General features: G+C 45.3%; 1 protein-coding gene across 1 annotated transcript in view; it reads left to right on the top strand.

Annotated features, from left to right (window-relative positions):
* Positions 1-26,960, top strand: part of DENND1A (DENN domain containing 1A) — a 224,199-nt gene that overhangs the window by 150,828 nt on the left and 46,411 nt on the right. Inside the window, exons 13-16 of the mRNA XM_081967098.1 lie at positions 2,076-2,201; positions 21,928-22,029; positions 23,123-23,210; positions 24,281-24,321. Coding sequence (XP_081823224.1) covers positions 2,076-2,201; positions 21,928-22,029; positions 23,123-23,210; positions 24,281-24,321 — 357 coding nt within the window. The remainder of the gene's footprint in view (positions 1-2,075; positions 2,202-21,927; positions 22,030-23,122; positions 23,211-24,280; positions 24,322-26,960) is intronic.

Raw genomic sequence — 26,960 nt, 5'->3', positions numbered from 1 at the left:
ACTCTACTCTATTCTACTCCATTCTGTTCCCTTCTGTTCTGTTCTATTCTCCTTCCTTCTTTCCTTTCCTTTTCTATTCTATTCTACTCTACTCTACTGATATTGATTGTTTCCTGATTGCTTATTTGTACCCTATGACTAACATTAAGCCTTGTGCCTCATTATTCTTGACGAATGTATCTTGTCTTTTTATGTACACTGAGAGCATCTGCACCAAAGGCAAATTCCTTGTGTGTCCAATCACACTTGGCTAATAAAGAATTCTCTACTCTTCTACTCTACTCTACTCTACTCTACTCTACTCTACTCTACTCTACTCTACTCTACTCCGTTCTGTTCCGTTCCGTTCTGTTCTCCTTCCTTCTTTCCTTATTCTGTTCTATTTTACTCTACTCTACTCTATTGATATTGATTGTTTCCTGATTGCTTATTAGTAACCTATTACTATCATTAAGTGTTGTGCCTTATGATTCATGACAAATGTATCTTGTCTTTTTATGTACACTGAGAGCATCTGCACCAAAGGCAAATTCCTTGTGTGTCCAATCGCACTTGGCCAATAAAGAATTCTGTTCTATTCTTTAAAAAAAGAAAGAAAAGTGCCACCTATAAAACACTTTACAAAAAAAATTTCCTTATAGGCAGTAGCCATTGTCAGTTTATAGTTCCTATTCCAAAGTTTTTGCCATTTATTGAGCAACACCCCCCCCCCAGCCTTATCACAACAAGCTTCCCCATTTTCTACTTCTTCCCATCAGTTGCAGCAAAACCACTGTATGGTTTTCTCTCTTTTTTATTTTGTAAAACGTTTTTTATTTTTCCTTTCAAATTCATTCTTAGATATACATTCTTATAATTGTTATTTAACGTGTGTCAATTCATATCATTTTTCGGCCTGTAGATTTACATTTTGATATTTTCCTATTTCCCCTCCCCCTATTTTAATCATTTGAGATATTTATTTCATGTTTTGTTCCTTTCTCTTTCTATTTATATCTTTTTTCAAGCCACTCATAAAATCGTCCCCATGTCCTGTAAGTATGCTGATTCCTCCTTGTTCTTTATTCTCAATGTCAACCTATTCATTTCTGCACAGTCTAATATGTTCTTTATTACTTCTCATTCCGATGAGATTTTTTTCTGCTTTCCAGTTTTGTGCAAATACAATTCTAGCTGCTGTTATTATTTGTACAATCAAATATGTATCTTCTTTGCTGTATTTCTCTGGCAGAATACCCAATAAAAATATCTCTGGCTTAAACTCTATGGGTTTATGTATCATTTTCTCTTAACCATGTTTGTATTTTAACCCAATAGCTTTTTTTCATCCCTACACTTCCACCACATGTGATAATACGTTCCTGGCAATTGGTGACATTTCCAACATTTAGCTGATTTATCATGGAATACTGCATTCAGTTCTGGTCGCCACGATGTAAAAAAGATGTGGAGACTCTAGAAAGAGTTCAGAGAAGAGCAACAAAGATGATTAGGGGACTGGAGACTAAAACATATGAAGAACGGTTGCAGGAACTGGGTGTGTTTAGTTAAATAGAAAGAAGGACTAGGGGAGACATGATAGCATTGTTCCAATATCTCAGGGGTTGCCATAAAGAAGAGGGAGTCAAGCTATTCTCCAAGGCACCTGAGGGCAGGACAAGAAGCAATGGGTGGAAACTAATCAAGGAGAGAAGCAACTTAGAACTGAGGAGAAATTTCCTGACAGTGAGAACAATTCATCAGTGGAACAGAAGTTGCCTCCAGAAGTTGTGAATGCCCCAACACTGGAAGTCTTTAAGAAGATGTTGGATAGCCATTTGTCTGGAACGGTATAGGGTTTCCTGCCTAGGCAGGGGGTTGGACTAGAAGACCTCCAAGGTCCCTTCCAACTCTACTATTGTATTGTATTGTATTGTATCCTTAAACGGTTTTGCTAATCTTTTCCGGTGTCACGTGCCGTCTATAAAACATTTTATATCAATTCTCTTTACATGCTGTCGCCATTGTCAGATGGTTTCCTCTTGAGGGTCTTCCAGATGGAAAACTCTTCCTTCTTCTTCTTCTCCTTCTCCCAGATCTCCGCGCTGAAGAGCCGGTTAAAGAAGGTCTCCATGACCACAGGAGACGGAGTCGCCAGAGCATTCCTCAAAGCCCAGGCCGCCTTTTTCGGGAGCTATCGAAATGCCCTGAAAATCGAGCCGGTAAGTATGAAGGAACAGATCTCTTGACGTTGACTACATGTGTTTGCGCGGTGCGTTTCTTCGCAACTCAGTAAAATGTCAGGCGTGAGCATCGTCTCTCTGGTGAGCTGGATTCCCAACCATGTAAAAAAAGGATTCTGGGCATAGTCAAAGTTCAATTGGATCTTCTTGTCTTCTTCAGTGTGTGGTCTGGAAACCTACCGTATTTTTCGGAGTATAAGACGCATGGGAGTATAAGATGCACCAAGATTTTGAAGAGGCAAATTTAAAAAAAAAAGTTTTTGCACTCTGATGACCTCCCCAAAAATGGCCTGTTTTTCACGAAAATGGACCCGCTTTATGTCAAAAAAGGGCATGCATAGCCTTTAGGAGGTTTATAGAGTGCTCCTGCAGGCTGGGGGGCAACAAACGGCCCGTTTTGTGCTCATTTCTATCCTCCCCAGCCCCCAGGAGCACTCTATAAGCCTCCTAAAGGCTATGCACAGCCATTTTAGTGAAGGTTTCAGGGTTTCGGGAGGCCGAAAATGCTGTATTCACTGTATAAGATGCACCCAGATTTTCAGCCTCTTTTTGGAGGGGGGAAAAGGGTGCATCTTATACTCTGAAAAATATGGTACCTCTTTTTCCGGGAGGTGACTTGCCACCTTGTGAGATGAGGGTGACTCTCAGGTTGCCCACGAGACCTCAAATAAGGCTAGTCTCTCATTGTAGGTTTTTTTTTCCCTTGATGTGAGTGTGGTTATACACCTTAAGTTTGATTGCCGTGGATACCGAGAGGTTGTTATTGTCTCCAACAATTGCCTGTTGTTGTTATTGTTTGTTCTTCCTGCTCTGCTGGTTTTCATCCTGTGTTGGCCATCCAGACACGCCCTTGCAAGGTGGCAGCCATATTAGGATAGAATAGAGCTGGGCCTTGGAGGTCTTCTAGTCCATCCCCCTGGAAGAATAGAATAGAATGCAGAATAGTGTAGAATAGAATAGAATAGAATAGAATAGAATAGAATAGAATAGCGGAATAGAGTGGAGTGGAGTAGAAGAATAGGAGTAGAATAGAGTAGAATTATAGTAGAATAAAATAACAGAATGTAATAGAATTGCAGAAAGGAATAGAATAACAGAAGAGAAATTGGAATAGAAGAAAAGAGAAGAGAAATCAGAATATAGTAGAATAGAAACAGAATAGAACAGAACAATGTAGAAACAGAATAGAAAAAGGAATGGAGAGTAAAGAATGGAGGGGAGTGCTTCTGAATAGAATAGAATAGTTGGAAGGGACCTTGAAGGTCTTCTAGTCCATCCTCTTGATCAAGAAGTAGAACCTATACAATCTCAGACAAGCGACTGTCCAGTCTCTTCTTAAAAGCCTCCAGTGATGGAGCAGACAAGATTTCCAGTGGCAAGCCGTTCCACCGGTTAATTGTCCTCCCTGTTAGGAAGTTTCTCCTTAATTCCAGGTTGCTTCCCTCCTTAATTAGCTTCCATCCATTGTTTCTTGTCTTACTTCCCTGATGCTTTGGAGAGTAATTTGACCCCTCCCCTCTTCTTTGTGGCAGCCCCTCAGACACTGAAATACTGCTATCATGTCCCCCCTAATTCTTCTTTTCTTTAGCTTAGCCAAACCCAGATCCTGCAGCATATCGGTATATTTATTAAATAAATTAAAGTAAGAAATAATTGGATCATTGAAGGACTAACCCGCAATTGAAATACAGGCGGGGTTCTGTTTGATCGCTCTTGCCATTGGGCAGAGGATATTTTATGGTGGTTTAATTCAGTGGTGGGATTCAATTTTTTTTTTACTACCGGTTCTGTGGGTGTGGCTTGATGGGCGTGGCAGAGGAAGGATACTACAAAATCCCCATTCTCTCCCCACTCCAGGGGAAGGATAGTGCAAAATCTGCATTCCTTCCCCACTCCAGGGGAAGGATAGTGCAAAATCCCCATTCCCTCCCCATTCCAGGGGAAGGATAGTGCAAAATCCCCATTCCCTCCCCACTCCAGGGGAAGGATAGTGCAAAATCCCCATTCCCTCCCCACTCCAGGGGAAGGATACTGCAAAATCCCCATTCCCTCCCCACTCCAGGGAAAGGATACTGCAAAAACCCCATTCCCTCCACACTCCAGGGGAAGGATACTGCAAAATCCCCATTCCCTCCCCACTCCAGGGGAAGGATAGTGCAAAATCCCCATTCCCTCCCCACTCCAGGGGAAGGATACTGCAAAATCCCCATTCCCTCCCCACTCCAGGGAAAGGATACTGCAAAAACCCCATTCCCTCCACACTCCAGGGGAAGGATAGTGCAAAATCCCCATTCCCTCCCCACTCCAGGGGAAGGATAGTGCAAAATTCCCATTCCCTCCCCACTCCAGGGGAAGGATAGTGCAAAATCCCCATTCCCTCCCCACTCCAGGGGAAGGATACTGCAAAATCCCCATTCCCTCCCCACTCCAGGGAAAGGATACTGCAAAAACCCCATTCCCTCCACACTCCAGGGGAAGGATAGTGCAAAATCCCCATTCCCTCCCCACTCCAGGGGAAGGATACTGCTAAATCCCCATTCCCTCCCCACTCCAGGGGAAGGATACTGCAAAATCCCCATTCCCTCCCGATCAGCTGGGACTCGGGAGGCAGAGAATAGATGAGGGCGGGGGCAGCCAGAGGTGGTATTTGCCGGTTCTCTGAACTACTCAAAATTTCCGCTACCAGTTCTCCAGAACTAGTCAGAACCGGCTGAATTTCACCCCTGGTTTGATTGTGGGAATGGGAAGGAATTAGAAGGAAGGAAGTTGATTAGGAGCTGGCTCTGTTGTGGTGGATGGATGGATGGATGGATGGATGGATGGATGGGCAGGCCGTGGGAAAAGGAGGGCAGTGATGGTGTAAGTAAATTGGAGCCCTGTGCACACATTTGCTCAAATTTCAGGGGTGTTTTTGCTGAGTATTGGCAGCTCACGTCCAGCCTCTCCCTGTGATTTGGGATAATGTCAGGGTTCCAAATAGCATCCAAAAGTAAATCAGAGTCCGAGGCAAAATATTGCTCCAAGTTCCCATTTATGAAGAGAGCCATATTGGCACATCTGGGAAAACCCGAATCTGAAAGCTTCCCAATTTTCCCCACCCAGTTGAAAGTTCAAGATCTTTCCCTCACGCCCACAAGTCCATCCCATGGTCCAATCTCCCACTTCCATGCTGGCATTTCCACCCATCCAGTTCCGGCCAGGTGCAGAGGTGCAAAGAGAAAGGATGACCTTGGTTTTCTAGAAAGAATTTTGTTATGGCTACATAGCGTCTAACTCCGTACAATCCCCTCCTCCCGTTTTCCCACAATAGAAAATGCATAGCAGAATAATAGAAAGTGTGGCAGGCCAAAGATCCAAAAGAAAAGATGGCTGCAGGCCTGACACTCCTTTCATCCAGCTGGCCTTTGGGTCTCTCTTTCCCAAACTCTCTGGTGTAGGGTCTCCTGCTTGGGCAGGGGGTTGGATTAGATGACCTACAGGGTCCCTTCCAACTCTGTTCATCTTATTAATTCTTGCAAAATCCTTTTTTTGGGGGGGGGGGAGTGAAGCCGCTCGGTAAATACAACCGTTTGCATTTTGCGGCTTCTTTTTTTTTAAATTTTAATTTATTTTTATTTTATTTTTTTTGTTAGCTATGAAATGCTAAAGGTTAAAAAGATCTTTCAGGCAGCCTTCCACGCAAACAGTCACTTTAATTGCTTAATATTGTGGCATTTTAAATATTTATAGCCGTATCACATGCTGGAGGACAGAGGCAGGGGGCAACTCCAAACTCCCCACCCCCACCCCCACCCCTGGTGGGGAAAAAAAAGGCCCATTGTGCTTGCCTCGAGCACCACCTGGTGGCCAGAGGTGGCCCATGATGTGGGATTCGGCAAAGGCTGGAGGGGTCTCCCTTGCAGGCAGTTGTTTAGAAGACGAGAAGCATCTGCAATCTTGGAGACGTGGCATGGAGAAGTCTATTGAATGTCCCTGTCAGACGTTTGTCTAATAAACTCAGATTAAACCATTGGATGTGATCCTGGATTGTTCAGAAATCCTATATTAAAGTTTTCACTGTGTCTTCTTCTTGCTGTTAGTTGCGAAGTCATGTTCATAGACCCCATAGACCACATTCCTCCAGGCCTTCGTGTCCTCAACCATCCCCCGGAGTCCATTTAAGCTCACGCCGGCTGCTTCGGTGACTCCATCCAGCCACCTCCTTCTCTGCCATCCCCTTCTTCTTCTTTTGCCCTCCATCCTTCCCAGCATGAGGCTCTTCTCCAGTGAATCCTTCTTCCTTCTCATCAGTTGGCCAAAGCATTTGAGTTTCCTCTTCAGGATCCAGCCTTCTAAAGAGCAGACAGGGTTGATCTCCTCTAGGACTGACCGGTTGGATGGCCTTGCAGTCCAAGGGACTCAATGCAGGAGTCTTCTCCAGCACCAGAGTCCAAAGGCCTCCATTCTTTGGCGCTCAGCCTTCCTTATAGTCCAACTTTCACAGCCATCCATTGCAACTGGGAAAACCACAGCCTTGACTAGACCCACTTGTGTTGGCAGGATCTTCTCCTGGGGAGGATGGTTTCTTCGTCCCTCTTTCCATCCCTGAAAACCATCTCCAACAAACCTTGAGGCTTTGGTCTTCTCCTGTCTAACCAGCTTTTATGTCTTTACCTGCCATCTCCTACCATGATCTTCTCGTCCCCCCGGAGACCTGCTGCTCATAATGTTTGATTCGGAAGGAGATACCTTGGTTAGTGGGGAGTTTGGTTTTCATAGAGAAGACTCGGTGTGGCTGTAGGCTAAATGGGAGAGGGGGAACCGATGGGGACCTCCAGCTCTGAGATGATGGCTTCTGACCCAGCCTTAGCAGAAGCAAGAAACAGACTCCTTGTCCTAACCCCCCCCCCCTCTTTATTTATCTCCCGTGAATTAATGGCATTCACCCACCAAAACCTCCAGGCAATAGTCCTTCAAAGAGTTAACTGCAGTAACAGACCTCATCAGTTCCTTGCGACAGCCAAAAGGAAGTTCTGGCAAGCGGTCTTTGATGCACGAAACGCAATGAGCAAAATCTTCAGAAATGCGAACTGTTGGGTTTTTAAAAGTTTTTTATTTAACGCAAATTAAAACACTGGAGACAGTCCTGGCAAAGTCTTTGCCATACATACTAGAATATAAAGTTATACATTCTAACCCCCCGTGCTTACTTACATTTGGTCTGTACAAATATAAAAATACCATAATTCCAACCATGTTTGCTTTGTTTTCATCTTATACATTTTCACTCATAGTTTCATACATCATTCTAATCTCCATTCTGTAAATCGTAGTCATTGCTTATTTTGGGTCTTTCCTTTTTTGTTCCAACCATCGATAAAATTTGCCCCAGAGAAATACGAACTGTTGTCTCCTACGACCACCACTCCCCTTTCCTTCTATTTATTCCCCAGCCAGGGAGGGGCTATTCGGCATCCACCCGTGCTTTGCTTCCTGAGTCGGCTCCTTGTCCTCCGTTGTTCACCTCTCCCAACAGCTCTGCGCATCCATGCATCTGGAACAGGCCCCAACTGTTCCTCCTCCTCCTCACTTATCTCAGCCTCCGAAGGCAACTGCCTCTCCGGTGGCTGGGAAACATCGGACGGTTCTATCTCTGCATCCGACACAGAGCCCTCTGTGTCCGAGCCTTCCGCAGGCTCCAGGACTGGGCCAAGCTCCTCCCCAACCCCTCCTCATTGTCCGAGTCTGCTACCAGCTCCACTGGCAGCTGGCGGGCCACAACAGCTAGCAAGATGTTCTGAAGAACACAACGTTTGTCAAAAAACCAGCCTGTTCTCTGCCTAACATGGTTCCCCCAATGCTTCACTTCCCACGCGGGGGTAGGTGAGATCTGGCTACCTTAGTCCATCCATCCTGTATAACGTACGAGGTTTGATTATTGCAAGAGGCTCCTTGGAAGTCTGCAGTAGACATTCAGGGGCTTGGTTTCTGTTTAACAACACAACCGTGCTCTCAGCTTTTATCCCGGGGCTAATTTGACTTTAAAATGACTGTTATAATTCTTTAATCCTCGCGATTTTATACCTCTCTCTCCACAGGATCCCACTTTGCCTGTTAAAGTCAGTGAATTTTAACATCTGTGCCATTTTTACGGCGTGTGTTGTATGCACACAGCTCCAAGGAAGGCACTTTCTGCTGGGAGGGCTCCCCAGTTGACCTCCAGCGTACAGCCGGCTTAGTCCTTTGCATGAGGGCAACCTTTCCATGTGCTTTTAGCTTCATTTCTGTAATTATTATAGAAGGCAGACATTGCCTAATAATCCTCAATCTTCATCTTCCTCCTCCATCACCATCTCCATCTTCTCCTTCTCTGACTTCTCCTTTTCCTTCTGGTCAGTAGCCATGATGGTGAACCTAGTACACGCGTGCCGGAAGTGTCACACGGAGCCATCTCTCCAGGCACACCAGCCGTCGCCCATTCCTCTTCTGGGCTTTGGCGTGCGCATGTGCTCTGGCCAGCTGCTCTTCACATGCATGGGAGTGCTGGAAACCAGAAGCCCAAGTGACCGACGTGCCTGCGCCATCTCTCTCTCTCTCTCTCTCTCTCTCTCTCTCTCTCTCTCTCTCTCTCGTGCTTCCGTTTTGGCACTTGGTGCCGAAAAGGCTCATCTACACTGGTGTATAGGCTTTCCTGCTTGAGCGGGAGTTGGACTAGAAGGCCATTCATTCTGTTATTCTCTTAAGGCTCTTGAAACGCGCTGCACAACTCCTTTTCCCCAACTTCGGTTGGGACTCCGGCTCCGCCGTGCCGTAATTGTCATCCCATCGCAAGCAGAGGTGGCGGGAAGGATGCGCCAAGCTGCCTAATGATAGGGGACACCTTCCACTGGGGAAGGTCTGGTGCAGGTGGCATACCTCCTCGCTTGACAGATTGGTGAAATCGTGCTCCTTAAAGGAGCGGCGTTCATCTGAGCTGGAGAAGGTAGGCGGAAAGACGCTAATTGAATTTGCTTTCCCTTCCCCAACGATCTGGCAGGATCTTGCAGGGAGTGAAATATGCATTTTGCAAATTGGAACTGCGCTCTCTCTCTCTCTCTTTCTCTCTCTCTCTCTCTCTCTCTCCTCTTAAAATAAAGCGCCTGTCGGGTGCAGCCGCCGCGAGATTTATGCAGGGAGCAATTGGAGAGCTGCTTCAAATTCCAGGCAGCGCTGGAATTCCTGGAGTCATCTGAAGTCACCATTATGGAATAAATGCTTTTTATGATAATTGGATCCTCCTTGCTGTCTTCGCTCCATATTATTATCGCTGTTGTTGTTGTTGTTGTTGTTATGTGCAGGACAATTAGCACATCACAGAGGCTTCACCTGGTCTCCTTCTTGCATATCTCCAACACTCGTGTGTGTGTGTGTGTGTGCTTGTTTCTCTGCTTTAAACTTTGTTATCAGCTGTGCAGATTTTGTATTTAAATGGTCCTGTTAGTTGGGGAATATCTATTATCTCTAAATCTCTATCTACATCTATCTATAGCTATCTATATGTATATCTATATTTACATCATCTATCTATAGATCTATATCTATAGATAGGGATGGATGGGTGGGTGGGTGGGTGGGTAGGTAGGTAGGTAGGTAGGTAGATGATAGATAGATAGATAGATAGATAGATAGATAGATAGATAGATAGATAGATAGATAGTTATGTAGTTGATGGATGGATAGACAGATAGATGGATAGATGATTGGATGGATAGACAGACACACAGAGAGAGAGAGATGGTAGTGGATGGATGGATACATAGGCGGATGGATGGATGGATAGACAGACAGACAGATAGATATGGTAGTGGATGGATGGATGGATGGATGGATAGATAGATAGATATATAGATGATAGATAGATAGATAGATAGATAGATAGATAGATAGATAGATAGATAGATAGATATGGTAGTTGATGGATGGATGGATGAATGGACAGACAGACAGATAGATATATGGTAGTTGATGGATGGTTGGATGGATGGAGAGAGAAAGAGAGAGAGAGAGATGATAGTGGATGGATGGATGGATAGACAGACAGATAGATATGGTATAGTGGATGGATGGATGGATAGTTAGAGATTCTCCAACTAACAGGACCATTTTAATACAAAATCCACACAGCTGATAAGATATGGAAAGGAGATTTTCCTTCCACTGATGGCTTAGGGCAAGTATTCTTCACTGGAAGAGTTGTTGTGTGAGAACCCAGTAAAATGAAGGGAGGAAAGGGGTGCCAAAAAAAAAAGTTTTGAAAAGGAAGTCTTGTACTTTTGGAGATGACAAGTCTAAAAAAATACGGATAAACCACGGATGCGGTTTGAAGTGGCTTTATTTCCTGCAAACAACAGAAGGGACATAAGCTGACACACACACACACACACAGCATCCTTAAAGCTTCCTTGGCTTCAACATTTCGGCATGATTGCTACTGAGATACGGAGGAGAAGAAATCAGAAGCAGTCACGATGGCTCCTTGCTTTACGCAGGCAAGACTAGAGGTGTGGACAAAAAACCCACCTCACCCCACGTGGGGGGCTATTCCCAAGGGCAGGGGTCAGCAACCTTAAACACTCAAAGAGCCACAAAGGTCCTAACTGGAACCCCCCCGTTCAATTCTGAACCAGACCAGAAGTCCAGTTCCCCCACCATAGAGTCTCCTCCTAGCATAGCGTCCTTTTTCCTCTGCTGACCAGAAATCCGGTTCCCCCACCATAGAGTCTCCTCCTAGTGAGGCGTCCTTTTTCCTTCTGCTGACCAGAAATCCAGTTCCCCCATCATAGAGTCTTCTCCTAGTGCGGCATCCTTTTTCCTCTGCTGACCAGAAGTCCAGTTCCCCCACCATAGAGTCTCCTTCTAGCACACCGTCCTTTTTCCTCTGCTGACCAGAAGTCCGGTTCCCCCACCATAGAGTCTCCTCCTAGCATGGCGTCCTTTTTCCTCTGCTGACCAGAAGTCCGGTTCCCCCACCATAGAGTCTCCTCCTAGCACACCGTCCTTTTTCCTCTCCTGACCAGAAGTCCGGTTCCCCCACCATAGAGTCTCCTCCTAGCGTGGCATCCTTTTTGCTCTACCTGTCCTAACCGAAAGCCCTATCAATTGTGGAGCCGACTGGCAACAGGGAGCTGCAGCAGAGGAATGAAAGAGCCACATGCGGCCCCAGAGCCACAGGTTGCTGACCTCTGCCCTAGGGAGCTCCCCTTTATTCTTCCATAAAGTGGGGTGGCTATATCAATTCTCTTCCATGAGCCCTGGACATGACTACCGCTTGTGGTTCTTTAACTCAAACCCATCGTTCATTCTGAAGAAGCAGAGGTTGACCAATCCTTCATTCTTCTGGCGGGCTCCATAAATCCTAAATTTCAGCAGTGTTCTTTCTGACCAATGGTGAAATCTAATTTTTTTTTACTACTGGTTCTGAGGGCATGGCTGGGTGGGTGTGGCTTGGTGGGGTCTTGCGACTCTGTAGCTGTCAACTTGTAAAGTGTTTCCATGACTATTATCAAGTTGACATCAAAAGAGAGAGGAAAGGGAGGAGAATGCCATGCATACCTTTTGGCCAGAGTCAGGTCTCGTATTTCTACAGCTAGCGGGTGAAATGCTGCCGCAGCACCTTGTTGGTGGATGTGATTTGTGACACAGACAGAAGGGAGGGGATACAGGGGTAAAGTTCATAAAGCAAAAATCAGTTTTGGCTCCGCAGAAGAACATGTTGATCCTAATAAACGAATGGATTTCTTTTGAACTTTGTCTCGAGGCTCGTAAATTAATTAGGTCATCTTTCGGAAACTTCACAGTAGCCATGTAACTGGGGGATCAAAAGACAGAAGCTCACTTTAACAATCTCCTGCTGGAGCAGGGTTGGACTAGATTACCTCCAGATCCCTTCCAGCCCTGGGTTAACCTCTGAAGCTGCATCTAGTGCCAGGCTTGTCATCCTTCCTCTCCTTTTTCCCTCCCTCCCTTTCTTTCTCTTTCTTTCTCCCTTCTCTCTCTCTCTCTCCTTCTTTCTTTCTCAGCACCCCCCCCCCATTTTTTTGCCTAGCAGCAAAAAAAAGGGAGCAAAAATGGAGCCGCCCCCACCCCCCGTTTTTGGCTGTGTGATGTGCAATCGTCGGAACTTTCTTTAAAAAAAACTTTTTTTAGTATTTTTTTAAAGTACCGGTTTGGGTGAATTGTCCCGAACTGTTAGCATTTCACCCCTGGTTTCTTACAAGCTTCAGCTGTACAAATCGGGGAGGGCAAGAAAGACTCTGGGGGGGAAAAACCTGAATATCTTCTGGTAGGACAGGTCATATAATGAGTCCTGTTAGGTCAGGAGCTCTTCCTCTGTTAGTCCACCAGCTCTCTGCTCTGTCATTATTGATTAAGCTGCTGTAAGTAGAAGAAGATGCATATCTCTACAAGATCCTTTTGAAGGAATCGTTAGATAGGCTGTATAGTCTTCCTCTTGCTCATTGTCCCCATTCTATGAATCTTCACAATGGATAGGTGATGTCTTCTGATCAGAGCATTTTATTCAGTTTCTGTAGAGAAAATGCCAGGTTCTTTCAACCTCAGCCTTCTTCTTTCTATGACTTTGCTCACTATAAAGAGGCAGATAGCGTTCTCTAAGTCGTAATGCTATGGCAAATATAGACAGCATCCTAAAAACAAGGACATCACCCTGCCAACAAAAGTGGGTCTAGTCAAGGCTGTGGTTTTCCCAGTTGCGATGGATGGCTGTGAAGGTTGGACCATAAGGAAGGCTGAGGGCCAAAGAATGGAGGCCTTTGAACTCTGGTGCTGGAGAAGACTCCTGCATTGAGTCCCTTGGACTGCAAGGCCATCCAACCGGTCAGTCCTAGAGGAGATCAATCCTGACTGCTCTTTAGAAGGCCAGATCCTGGAGAGGAAACTCAAAGACTTTGGCCACCTAAGGAGAGGGAAGGACTCCCTGGAGAAGAGCCCAATGCTGGGAACGATGGAGGGCAAGGGAAGAAGGGGACAGCAGAGAAGGAGGTGGCTTGATGAAGTCACCGAAGCAGCCGGCATGAGCTTAAATGGACTCCAGGGGGTGGTATCGGATAGGAAAGCCTGAAGGAACTTTGTCCATGGGGTTGCGATGGATCAGACACAACTTCGCAGCTAACAACAACAACAACAAGTCATAATTCCGAAACCAGGGTTCCTCTTCTTGAGAAAAGGGTGTTCCTTCAGAATTTAGTCATGCCGGCCACGTGACCACGGAGACGTCTTCGGACAGCACTGGCTCTTCAGCTTTGAAACGGGGACGAGCACCGCCCCCTAGAGTTGGGAATGACTAGGACATACGTCCAAGGGGAACCTTTACCTTTACCTAATAAACAAGCCCTAGGAATGGCATGGGTTTGGAAGAAGAACTCCAGAAGGTTTTTTTTTTCCAAATGGGGAAAAGAGAAGAGCTTGTAAATCCACAGCAGGCATTTCTGATGGCTTCAGGCTTCCAGCCTGACAAGGTGCCAGCCCTCAGTGTCATTCTTTTTTTAGAGGATTAAGCCTAAGAAAGAGTTCGGCCATCAACTATTCCGGTCTCCATGGAGCTAACTGTCCTTCTTTCCCTCCGTCTGAATTAGACGAACGTCTCGTGTCGCCTGGATTCTTGCATAAGTGTTAACAAGTTCACCTCCCCTGCAATGCTGAAACTATTTTCGTAGCTTTGTTGCAGAGGTGTTAGAAGGGAAGGAGGGGGGGAAAAGACTGGAGCAGTCTTTGCGGTCACCAATTACTCTTTTCTTTCCTGGAAAACAAAAGGGAAAAGTTGAAATTTTGCTTTCTGTTTACCAAGTTCTGGCTGCTTTTTGTGTCTGACGTCTGCGCCGCTTGCACGGAGCTTGCTGTGTGGGGACGCTTCGGCTGAATCCCGGGAGCTCCGAATAAATGAAGTTGTCGCTGGGGTAAAGAGGCTCTCAAAACGGACAAAGGGGACGCTTACCAGGACATTAATGAGCTCCTTCAGATGGTCTTGATTGACCTGGCAACCCTAAACAGAGGTGGTCAATATTTTGGGAGAACACACCCGAAATCCTAAGAGGTTTAGTTAGGGTAGAAAACTGAGAAAGTATGTAAAGATGGAAGAAAATAAAACACTTCTAGATTGTTGACAAGAAAATTAGATGGTGAAGAAGGAGGAGAGGGGAGGAGGAGAAGGAGAAGAAGTAGTTGAAGATTCTATTCGTTCTCCTCCTCCTCCTCTTCCTCCTTCTTTTCTTCTCCTCTTCCTCCTCCCCCAGCTACTCCTCCTCCTTCCTTCTTCAACATAATCTCTTCTTTTCCTCTTCCTCCTCCTCCTCCTCCTTCTTCTTCTCTTCCTCCTCCTCCAGCTACTTCTCCTCCTTCCTTCTTCAACATAATATCTTCTTCTCCCCCCCCTCCTCCTCCTCCTCCTCCAGCTACTTCTCCTCCTTCCTTCTTCAACATAATATCTTCTTCTCCCCCCTCCTCCTCCTCCTTCTCTTCCTCCTCCTCCAGCTACTTCTCCTCCTTCCATCTTCAACATATCTTCTTCTCCCCCTCCTCCTCCGCCACCTCCTCCTCTTCCTCCTCCAGCTACTACTCCTCCTTCCTTCTTCAACATAATCTCTTCTTCCTCTCCTCCTCCTCCTCCTCCTCCTCCTCCTCCTCCTCCTCCTCCTCCTCCTCCTCCTCCTCCTCCTCCTCCTTCTCTATGTTTTTGCTGGATCTCCAAGGCCACCTTCCCATATCTTATCAAGATTGCTCATTCCCCTGTAAGGCATAGCAATCCTTTTCACAATTCTGCTTCTGATCATCTTGTGCCCGGAAGCGGTGGGGTTAAACTTACCCAAGAGGTGAGGTGCGTGGCCAGGTAGACAGGTGTTAGCTTGCAAAGCTTCCCAGCCACGCCAGCCAGTCAGTCATGGAGGAGAGCCGGATCAGCGGCTGTTGGGGACTCAGGATTACAGAGATTAATGATGAGCTGCGATAAGCTACAGCTGATGCCAAGCCCTTCCCCCCCTCCCCTTTACACCTAATTAGCCTCATTAATGAGTCTCCTGCTCTCCATGGAGAGGGGCATCCTCCCCGGAATCGCAGGCAGAGATGCTTCTCCCAGGTAGATGTATGCTGAGCCCCCTTCATTATGGATCTCATCTGACTCTCGGTCAGGTGAAGATGGCAAGAGAGCTTAACCAGAATTGTGGCTTTTTACTGCGGCTGTTATGAACCGAAACTATTAACCCTTTGCTGGGAAAAATTTCCCGAGTTTATTCCCAGCTGGGACATACCAGACGCTGAAAAAGAAATGGATGCAGAGGTTGTGGCCTGTCGGCTGCCAGTGGAGCTAGCGGAAGACTCAGACAATGGGGAGGTTGGGGGGGGGACTTGGGCCAGTTCCGGGCCCTGGGGAAGGCTCTTATGAATGCTCTGGGTCAGACGCACAGATAGATCCAAAGCCATCCAACATTTCCCAGCCACCGGAGAGGCAGCTGCCTTTGGAGGGTGAGATGAGGGAGGAGGAGGAACAGCTGGGGCCTGTTCCCGCAGGTATGCACAGAGCAGTTAGGAGAGGAGAACAATGGAGGACAAGGAGTCGACTCAGGAAGCATGAACTGTGCCTTGCTTCCTATTCCCTCCCTGGCTGGGGAATGAAAAGAAGGAAAGGGAAGTGGTTGTCATAGGAGACAACAGTTCGTATTTCTGAAGACTTTGCTCATCGTATTTCGTGCCACAGAGACTTAATTTGCAGCCTTTCAGAGGGGGGGACTTGCAATTATCGCAAGGAAATGTTAAGGTGTGTTACGGCAGTTAACTCCTTGAAGGACTATTGCCTGGACTTTTCGGTGGGTGAATGTCATTAATTCACAGGAGATAAATAAAAAGGGTTTTTTTTGTGACGAGTCTGTTTCTTGCTTCTGCTTAAGGCTGGGTCAGAACAGCAGAAGCCAGCTGCGAGAAAGTGGAATTCTTTTAATGTAGGAAGGCAAAAAGCAAAAAGTGACACAGCTCCAGCGTTCCTGCCTTACAAGCAGTTTGGGGAGTGTGAATCTTGGCCTTTTAATTCCCCTTTGAAGCTCCCTCAATTTGATGGGTTTTGTTGTGTTTCTGATTGCCCTGGGTTTTGTTTTTCTGGGTTAACCCTGTTCCTGGGCCTTTGTGTTTTCTTGTCCTCAGGGTTAATCCTGTTCATTTCAGGAGTGTGAAGATCTGTCCGTAAATCTCAGAGACTCTGTGCCAAGTCTTTCCTTGCACAGCCCCTCATTTGGGAAATATTTACATGGCAGCTCTCCAAGCTAGATAAGGTCTGTGGTCATAACTTCACCTTTGAAAGGTTATCCACCAGGCCTTGCTGGATGTGAATGAGAGGAATTAACATTCATTTAATAAAAAGGGGGTAGGAAGAGGGAGTTTCAGTTTACCTTGGAGAGTTTATTTTTTAGTCTGATTCCCCTTATCTTAATGGCTCTACTTAAGTGTTTCTGTTACTTTTGTAACAGCCATTAGCAGGGCTGCTCTGAGTTTTCCTCTCAGCTGGTGCTTCTTTCTTAAAGGGGGAAGGGCTGGCTTGAGTTTCTTGGCACTGTTTTCTGAGGCTTTCGGTGCTGTCTTTTTGCGGTGTACTTCCCACACCTTAAAATTCCTTGGGATGCTTTTTTAAGTGAGATTGTAAGGTAGAGAGAATCCTGGGTTTTCTTGGAAGAGCATTAAAGGGTTTGCACTGAACTTTGTGGCTTCATCAGGTGGTGCTCCTTCTGGGAATTTCAGGCCAAGCGTCTATTCTTTTCTTTTTCCAGTACAGCTAGTCCTCAACGTACGACCACAACGGAGGCCAGCATTGATGTTGCTACAAGAGACATTTGTGAAGTGACTTTTGCCCCATTTTACGACTTTGCTTGCCACTTTTGTTAAGTTGTTCAATTAGTAACACGGTCGAACAGCGAATCTAGCTTCAAATTATTCTCCAAAGCAGCAGAGGGTAGGACAAGAAACAATGGATGAAAACTAATCAAAGAGAGAAGCAACCTGGAATTAAGGAGAAACTTCCTAACAGGGGGGACAATTAACCAGTGGAAAAGCTTGCCACCAGAAGTTGTGGGTGCTCCATCACTGGAGGCTTTTAAGAAGAGACTGGGCAGCCACTTATCTGAGATTGTATAGGTTCTCCTGCTTGAGCAGGGGGCTGGACTACAAGACCTCCAAGGTCCCTTCCAACTCTTCTCTTCTCTTCTATTCCATTCCATTCCTGTTCCATTCCATTCTATTCTTCATTCCAATATTCTATTCCATCCCATTCCATCCCATCCTGTCCTTCTGTCCTATTCTATTCCGTTCCATTCTATTCTATTCTATTCTATTCTATTCTATTCTATTCTTCATTCCAATATTCTATTCCATTCCATTCCGTCCCATCCTGTCCTTCTGTCCTATTCTATTCCGTTCCATTCCATTCCATTCTATTCTATTCTATTCTATTCTATTCTTCATTCCAATATTCTATTCCATTCCATTCCGTCCCATCCTGTCCTTCTGTTCTATTCTATTCCGTTCCATTCTATTCTATTCTATTCTATTCTTCATTCCAATATTCTATTCCATTCCATTCCGTCCCATCCTGTCCTTCTGTTTTGTTCTGTTCTATTCCATTCCATTCTATTCTTCATTCCAATATTCTATTATATTATATTCCATTCTGTCCTATCCTATCCTTCTATTCTATTCCATTCCATTCCATTCTATTCTATTCTTCATTCCAATATTCTATTCCGTTCCATTCCGTCCCATCCTGTCCTTCTGTTCTGTTCTGTTCTGTTCTGTTCTATTCCGTTCCATTCCGTTCCATCCTATCCTTCTGTTCTGTTCTAGTCCAGTCCAGTCTAGTCTAGTCTGTTTTCTATTCATTACTACGATCTCTTCTTTTCCTCCTCCAAAAGATGCCACGTTCCGGGCACGTCTTCTGAGACTGGTGCATGCTTTTTTGCCTGTCTTTGCTCAACAACACGGTGGCACAGGGGAGGCGTAGCGAGAAGATCAGCTCTTCCAAGAGGTGCTTACAACAGGGCACACGCTGACTCACACAAGGGTCGGAGATCCAGACCTGACCTTGCAGCGGGCCAGGCGCCGGTCTGCTGGGGAAACAGATCCCCGTGGGTGTTGGATGGCACAACAAGATCCGTGCGGTGTGTGTGTGTGTGTGTGTGTGTGTGTGTCTATAAATCTAAGACGGAGAGGATGGTGGTGCCCACGGAGGGTTTCCCAGAGCCGGGGGACCTTCCTCTGTGCCTTTTGGCCTCCCGACTTGTCGCCCATCTGCTCTCTGTCAGAAGGCGCGAAGAGTGCGCTTGGACCGCTGCCCCAGACGTGCGGTGCTGAGCCGGTCATGTGCTTGTCTCCACGACAACTCAAACGGTGTAAACTGGCCTGCTCTCTGCCAGATGCTTCCCCGTATCACGTGCTCTAATTAGACGATCACTTCTCCTCGCCTTCTCCCTCCTGGAGGGGGGATGAAAGACATCGGGGTGGCTCTTCGCCTGTGACTGAGCCGCGAAAGGATGGCGGGCCTCTCGCGTGGCTCCTCGCGGGATTAGCACCCTTGCAGGGAATCTCCCTCGCGGGGGGGGGGAGGATGGCAGGACCTGCAAAATATGCAGAGGCGACTGGAGATGCAGGCGGGGCTGAGCTCTTGAAGAGCGGCAGGAGTCATCTGGAGGGTAGTGTTTTTTTGTGGGGCGGGGGTGATTTTGGGCCCTGCTTTGGAGAGAGGGGGGGGACAATGAGCGGTGGAGAGTCTCTGAACGTGGAAAGGAAATAAACTTGCTTGACCGAGTTGTGGGGGCGCAGTGGTTGGAATGCAGCATTGCAGGCTAATTCTGCTGACGGCCAGCAGTTTGTCAGTTCGATCCTGACCAACTCAAGGTTGAATTAGCCTTCCGTCCTTCTGAGGTGGGTCAAATGAGGACCCGGATTGTTGGGGGCAAGAGGCCGACTCTGTAAACTGCTTAGAGAGGGCTGTAAAAGCACTGTGAAGCGGTATATAAGTCTAAGTGCTATCTATCTATCTATTTATGTATCTATCTATCTTTTATCTCTCTCTCTCTCTCTTTATCTCTCTATATCTATCATCTAGCTATCATTATCTCTCTATCTCTCTATATCTATCTTCTATCTCTATCTCTCTATATCTATCATCTATCTATCTATCATTATCTAACTCTCTATATCTATCATCTATCTATCTACCTATCTATCATTATCTATCTCTATATCTATCATCTATCTATCTATCATTATCTCTCTATCTCTCTATCTCTATCATCTATCTATCTATCTATCTATCTATCTATCTATCTATCTATCTATCTATCATTATCTAACTCTCTATGTCTATATATATATCATCTATATCTCTATCCTCTATATCTATCATATCTCTCTCTCTCTCTCTCTCTCTCTCTCTCTCTCTCTCTCTCTCTATATATATATATATATATATATATATATATATATATATGTGCGTGTGTGTTGTATTTGTGCTGATTATATATATATATATATATATATATATATATATATATATATATATATATATATATATATATATATATATAATCTATCTATCATTATCTAACTCTCTATCTCTCTATATCTATCATCTTTCTACCTATCATTATCTATCTATATCTATCTATCATTATCTATCTATATCTATCTATCTATCTTTCTATCTATCTATCTATCTATCTACCTACCTACCTACCTACCTACCTACCTACCTACCTACCTACATCTATCATCTATCTAACATCTATCTATCTATCTATCTATCTATCTATCTATCTATCTATCTATCATCTATCTATCTATCTATCCATCTATTCTCTTATCTATCTATCTTCTTATCTATTTTTATCTATGTTATTCATGTCTGTCTATCATCTATCTATCTATCTATCTATCTATCTATCTATCTATCTATCTATCTATCTATCTATCATCTGGCACGGTGGTGCAGTGGTTAGAATGCAGTATTGCAGGCTAATTCTACTAACTGCTAACTGCCAGCAGTTCAGCAGTTCGATCCTGACTCTCTCAAGGTTGACTCAGCCTTTCATCCTTCCAAAGTCAATCAACTGAGGACCCAGATTGTTGGGGACAAGATGCTGACTTTGTAAACCACTTAGAGAGAGCTGCAAAGCACTGTGAACAGTATATAAGCCTGAGTCCTCTCTCTCTCTCCCCCCCCCACCCTCTCTCCCCCTACCTACCTACCTACCTACCTACCTACCTACCTACCTACTTGCCTTCTCTATATTTATCTAAGAGCCATGCTGGTGCAGTGGTTAAAATGCAGTATTGCAGGCTAATTCAGCTCACTGCCCACTGCCAGCAGTTCAGCAGTTCAATTCTCACCGGCTCAAGGTTGACTCAGCCTTCCGAGGTCGGTAAAATGAGGACCCAGATTGCTGGGGGAATTCTGACTGCATGGTGGGGAATGGAAGGATTTATATTCTTTGCAGACAGCTGGTCATTTGCATCCTTTTAGAGAGTCGTTGAGGCCACTTGGAGGTTTCCCTGTGTCCTCAGGGTCACCTGAGTGGTTCAAATGGATGTGGAGCCTTTTGGGAACTGTTGAAAGATCCAACACAGTCCTTTCAACAGTTGCATGAAAGCTCTACTAATACCACTTTATGAAGCCTTAGTAAGACCACATCTAGAATACTGCATCCAGTTGTGGTCACCACACTATAAAAAGATGTTGAAACTCTAGAAAGAGTGCAGAGAAGAGCAACCAGGATGATGAGGGGACTGGAGGCTCAAACATATGAAGAACGGTTACAGGAACTGGGCCTGGCTAGTCTAGTGAAGAGAAGGACCAGGGGAGACAGGAGAGCAATGTTCCAGTATTAGAGGGGCTGCCACAGAGAGGAGGAGGTCAAGCTATTGTCCAAAGCACCCAAAGGCCAGAGAAGGAATAATAATGGATGGAAACTGACCAAGGAGAGATTCAACCTGGAAATAAGGAGGCATTTTCTGACAGTGAGAACAATCAACCCATGGAACAGAAGTTGTGGGAGCTTCATCCCTGGAAGCTTTCAAGAAGAGAATGGACTGCCATCTGTCAGAAATGGTTTAGGGTCTCCTGCTTGAGTGGGGTGGGTGGGTGTTGGACTAGATGACCTACAAGGTCCCTTCCAACTCTGTTAATTTGTAAAGGATATTGAGACTGTAGAAATAGTGCAGAGAAGAGCAACCAGGATGATGAGGGGACTGGAGGTTAAAACATACGATGAACGGTTGCAGGAACTGGGCATGGCTAGTCTAGGGAAGCAAAGGACCAGGGGAGACAGGATAGCAGTCTTCCAATATTTGAAGGGCTACAGAGAGGAGAGGGGTCAACCTGTTTTTCAAAGCACCCAAAAGCCAGACAAGGAATAATGGATGGAAAGTGACCAAGGAGAGATTCAACCTGGAAATAAGGAGGAATTTTCTGAAAGTGAGAACAATCAACCAGTGGAACAGAAGTTGCCTTCAGAAGTTGTGGGAGCTTCATCCCTGGAGGCTTCCAAGAAGAGACTGGACTGCCCTCTCTCAGAAATAGTTTAGGGTTTCCTGCTTGATCGGGGGGGGGGGGTTGAACTAGATGACCTACAAGGTCCCTTCCAACTCTGTTAATCTGTAATCTGTGCCCCCCGTCCCCCTATTTTCTTTTCTCCAGGAAGAGCCCATCACTTTCTGCGAAGAAACCTTCATTTTCCACCGGTCGGCCACCATGAGACAATTCCTGCAAAATGCCATCCAGCTGCAGCTTTTCAAGCAGGTACAGTGTGTGTGTGTGTGTGTGTGTGTGTGTGTGTGTGTGCATTAAGAACAATCGCCATTTCGCAACGTGCTGTGAAATATGGCTGGCCACTTTGTTCCCTAATTAGTGTAATTTATGGGTCAGAATGAGGTGTTTTCTGTGGGTTGGTGTGTTTTTTTTCTTCCTCCCTTCCACCGAGCAAGCTCATGAGCTATTTTTAAGAGCATTGTGTGTTCTTCCCATTCTGTCTTCCATAATAGATGACGTTGATGCCTCTTTCCATCTCTGTTTCTCTCCCTCCCTCCCTGGGTCTTCACGACAAAGGACTCGGGTCCAATGGACCTGCTCAGAAGGACCCAAAGGTGTTTTTTCAAAAGGCAACTAGATTTCATTTTTAAGACATTTCGCTTCTCGTCCGAGAAGCTTCTTCAGATCTTCAGAAGGCAACTGGCCTTTGTTCTTCCTTGAAGAGGTTTTGCTTCTCATCCGAGAAGCTTCTTCAGTTCTTTAGAAGGCAACTGGATTTTGTTCTTCCTTGAAGAGGTTTCGTTTCTAGTCCAAGAAGCTTCTTCAGATCTTCAGAAAGCAACTGGCCTTCGTTCTTCCTTGAAGAGGTTTTGCCTTTCATCTGAGAAGCTTCTTCAGTTCTTCAGAAGGCAACTGCACTTTGTTCTTCCTTAAAGAGGTTTCGCTTCTCATCCGAGAAGCTTCTTCAGTTCTTCAGAAGGCAACTGCACTTTGTTCTACCTTGAAGAAGTTTCGTTTCTAGTCCAAGAAGCTTCTTCAGATCTTCAGAAAGCAACTGGGCTTTGTTCTTCCTTGAAGAGGTTTCGCTTCTCATCCGAGAAGCTTCTTCAGTTCTGGCTGAAGAGTCTTCTTGGATGAGAACTGAAGAAGCTTTTCGGATGAGAAGCAAAACCTCTTCAAGGAAAAACCAAGTCCAGTTGCCTTTTGAAAAAGCACATTTGGGGCAACCACAGCCTGGAGGACGGAGAACCTCCATAGACATCTGGCTGAGAAGAAGACATTAGATGCTCCCAGATGTCCTCTCCTCCTGGAGAAAGAGAGCAAGTGTCAGAAGATAATGCTTTTCTCCTTCTCTCCCCTCAAGTTCATCGATGGTCGCCTGGACCTTCTCAACTCTGGAGAAGGCTTCAGTGACGTCTTCGAAGAAGAAATCAACCTGGGCGAATATGCCGGTGAGGACTAACCTTGGTTGGGAATACAAATGAGAAACCACTTCTTTTTGTTACAGCTAGTCCTCGGGTTATAACCATTCATTTAGATGACCATGTGAAGTTACCACGGCACTGAAAGGAGCGGGTTATGACCGTTTTTCACACTTACGACCCTTGCAGCATACCCACGGTCACGTGACCCCAGGGTCAGCTTGGCAACTGACTGAGAGTTATGACGGTCACAGTGTCCCGGGGTCACGCAATCCCCTGTTGGCGACCTTCTGACAAGCAAAGTCAGTGGGGTAGCTGGATTCACTTAACAACCGGGTCACTAACTGATCCACTGCCGTGATTCATTTAACAACCATTGGCAAGAAAAGTGATTCACTTAACGACTGTGGCCAGGGGAGGTCAGACTCACTTAACAGTCGAGTTTCTAACTGACCCACTGCAGTGGCTCACTTAACGATGGAGGCAAGAAAGGTCGTAAAACGGGGAAAAATTCGCTGAACAAATGTCTCGCTTAACAACGGAAATTTGGGGCTGAATTGTGGTCGTAAGGCGAGGACTCCCTGTACCATTGTGCACTGATTCCACTGAAAGCAGAATAACCAAACTTGGTACACAGATAACTTACTCTCCGGAGAAAAAAAACTGGGGGTAAGACACCCCTAACACCCCTCGGGGTGTGTGTTCTGTTGAGATGCAGCCTGTTGTGCCTTACAATGGCTTCTACTGTTCTGCCATAAAATGGCTTCTACTGTACAGTGCAGTGGGGTTGCCATGGCTTCACAGTACTCCACAAGGGAGCTCCCTCTAGGTAAGGGGGAAAATCCAACATTAGAAATTACGTTTGGCCTGGACATTTTCCCCCTATAAATAAATACTAGTAACTTTAAAAAAAGATAGTTCTCTTCCTTTATTTAGAGAAGCATCTTCAGGAGGCCTCAATCTCTCTCTCCTGAATTGTTTTAAGGTTATGGGTTGGGGTAACAGGTGGCGGAATGCCATGTTGTTGGTTGTGTTTGGATAAACACTGGGAGACAGAAGGACCCAAACAAGTTCTCACTTCACTTCTTCTTTTGTCGCAGGGAGTGCCAAGCTTTACCATCAGTGGCTGTCCACTGTCCGGGTAAGTATCCCTTGAAAGCATCCGCTGATGTTTCCCCCATCTCTTCCTTCTCCTTCCAAAAGCTGCTATGTCTTATGCCGGAGGGAGTTGACCATCTGTTGTGGCCCGCCAACGGCCAGCAGAGCTGGCAGCAGAGTCAGACAGTGAGGAGGTTGGGGAGGAAGATGGGCCAGTCCTGGAGTCTGACAGTTCTCAGCTGCCTTCGGAGTCGGAGATCAGTGGAGCAGAAGAACAGCTGGAGCCTGTTCCCAGTGGGCGCATGCACAGAGCTGCCAGACGAAAGGAACAGCTAAAGAACAGGGGTTGATTTGAGAGTAAGGCCACAGGTGGACAATGAATGGCCCCTCCCAGAGGAAACAAAAGAGGAGCAAAAGGGGAGGGGGCTTTTGCAGGAAACAATTCAGTCAGTCGTTAGATTTGTTTCAGGAGTGTGAAGATCTGTCCGTGAATCTCAGGGACTCTGTGCCCAGCCTTTCCTTGCACAGCATCTCATTTGGAAAATATTTACATGGCAGCTTCCCAAGCTAGATAAGGTCTGTGGTCATAAATACGCCTTTGAAAGACTCTTTGCCAGGCCTTGAATGGGAATGAGATGAATTCACATTCGTTTAACACCATCCTCAGTTCTGCCCCAAAACTGGGCTTCTCCCCAAGATTCTGGGGCAGTATTTCTGCTCCCGAGACTGAATATGCAGAGGTGTTGTGCCTCTTGATAACGAATTTCTTAATATCTCACCCCATCTTATAATCCTGGAGGGTTGGTGTTTTAAATCTTCTCTTTAGACATTCAGGGAAAATAATAAAAGAGAGCAGAATCCGAGTTATTCTCTTCCAGATCCCTGAATTTGGTTTCAAACCAGCGTTTTGAACAGATGGCTGGCCATGCTTGATTATTAAGGAAGGGGAAAGGCATAGAATAAGCTCTGCTTCTCTTCTCTGATATTCTGAAAGAGTGACAGAATTTCAAGGATTGTGCCGAAAGAAAGGAAGGCTTTGATGAGAAAGAAAAGAAAAGAAAAGAGAGAAAGAGAGGGAGGGGGAGAAAGAAAGAGAGAGGGAAAGAGAGAGAGAGAAAGAATGGAGGGAGGGAGGGAGAAAAAGAAAGAAAGGAAAGAGGAGAAAGAAAGAAAGAGAGGGGAAGAAAAAGAAAGGGAGGGAAAGAAAGAAAGAAAAGAAAGAGGAAGAAAGAGGAAGAGAGAGGGAGAGAACGAAAAAGAAAGAAGTTAGAGGAGAGAGAGAAAGAAAAAATAAAGAGAGGAGAGATAAAGTGGAAGAGAAACAAAAAGAAAGAAAAAGGAGAAAGAGTGGAGGGAGAGAAAAAAGAAAAAGGAGGGAAAGAGGAGAAAGAAAGAAAGCAAGAGGGAGAGAGAGAGGAAGAGAGGAAGAAAAAGGGAGGGAGAGAAAGAAAGAAAAGAAAGAGAAATAGAGAGGGAGAGAAAGAAAAAGAAGTTAGAGGAGAGAAAGAAAGAAAAAAGAAAGAAAGAGGAGAGAGAAAGCGAAGCAAAAGAAAGAAAGAAAGAAAGAAAGAAAGAAAGAAAGAAAGAAAGAAAGAAAGAAAGAAAGACAGACAGACAGAGACAAAGAACGAACAGAATCTCAACCATGGAGCCACTTATAACAAGATGTGTTGGAACTGTGTTTCCAAAACCTATTATGGGAGGGAAGAAGGAAAGAAGGAGAATAAGAAGAAAATAAAATAAAGGAGAAGAGAGAGTCAGTATCTCATACAAAGAACCATTTATATTAAGATGTTTTGTAATTTCTCTGCTAATTGTTGGATTAACAGGATTGAAAGATGTGTGTTTTTGTTTTATTTTTAAATTTTTCTTATGTATGATGTAGACTGAAAGATGGCATTTAATTTCGTTGTGCGAGGTGCAATGACAATACATTAAAGTAAATTGTTGATGAGTAGTAAATATACAACAGAATTAATTCTTGCTTTAAAATAATAGTTCCCCCAGTCCAGCATCATGTCTGCCTCTGTGTGTGCGTGTGTGCGTGTGTGTGTGTGTGCGTGCGTGCGTGTGTGTGTGTGTGTGTGTGTGTAGGGAATGGAGTGTCCCTTCCTTTATGCATACTAAATTTTATTTATCAAAATAATGCATTCCCCAGCCCAACACAGCTTGTCCTGCCAAATAAAGGAAGCACAAACAGGACTGCTTAAGAATTCTTTCTGAGAGGTCAGAATCTCGACAATTCCTTTGGAGGTGCCATCAGGATGCGAAGTCCAGCCTGGCTGAAATTTGCTTGGCATGCTTTCTCCCCTCATTTACAGACCTCAGAGAGAGTGGAAGAGAAAGAAAGAGAGACAGAGACACACAGAGAGAGAGAGAGAGAAGAGAGAGGGTGGAGAGAGAAAAAACAGAGAGAAAGAAAGAGACAGAGAGAATGAAAGAAAAAAAGAAAGAGTGAGTGAGTGAGGAAAAGAGACAGAGAGAGAGAAAGAGAAAGAATGAGAAAAAGAAAGAAAGAGGAAAAGAGACACGGAGAGAGAAATAGACAGAGAGAGTGGAAGAGAAAGAAAGAGAGACAGAGACACAGAGAAAGAGAGAGAGAAGAGAGAGGGTGGAGAGAGAAAGAAAGAGAGAGAGAGAATGAAAGAAAAAAAGAAAGAGTGAGTAAGTGAGGAAAAGAGA

This window comes from Natrix helvetica (assembly GCF_964273705.1).
Source record: "Natrix helvetica genome assembly, chromosome: 15".
Classification (NCBI taxonomy): Eukaryota; Metazoa; Chordata; class Lepidosauria; order Squamata; family Natricidae; genus Natrix; species Natrix helvetica.
The sequence above is the reverse complement of the archived record's forward strand: the minus strand, read 5'-3'. Positions and strand labels throughout refer to the sequence as shown.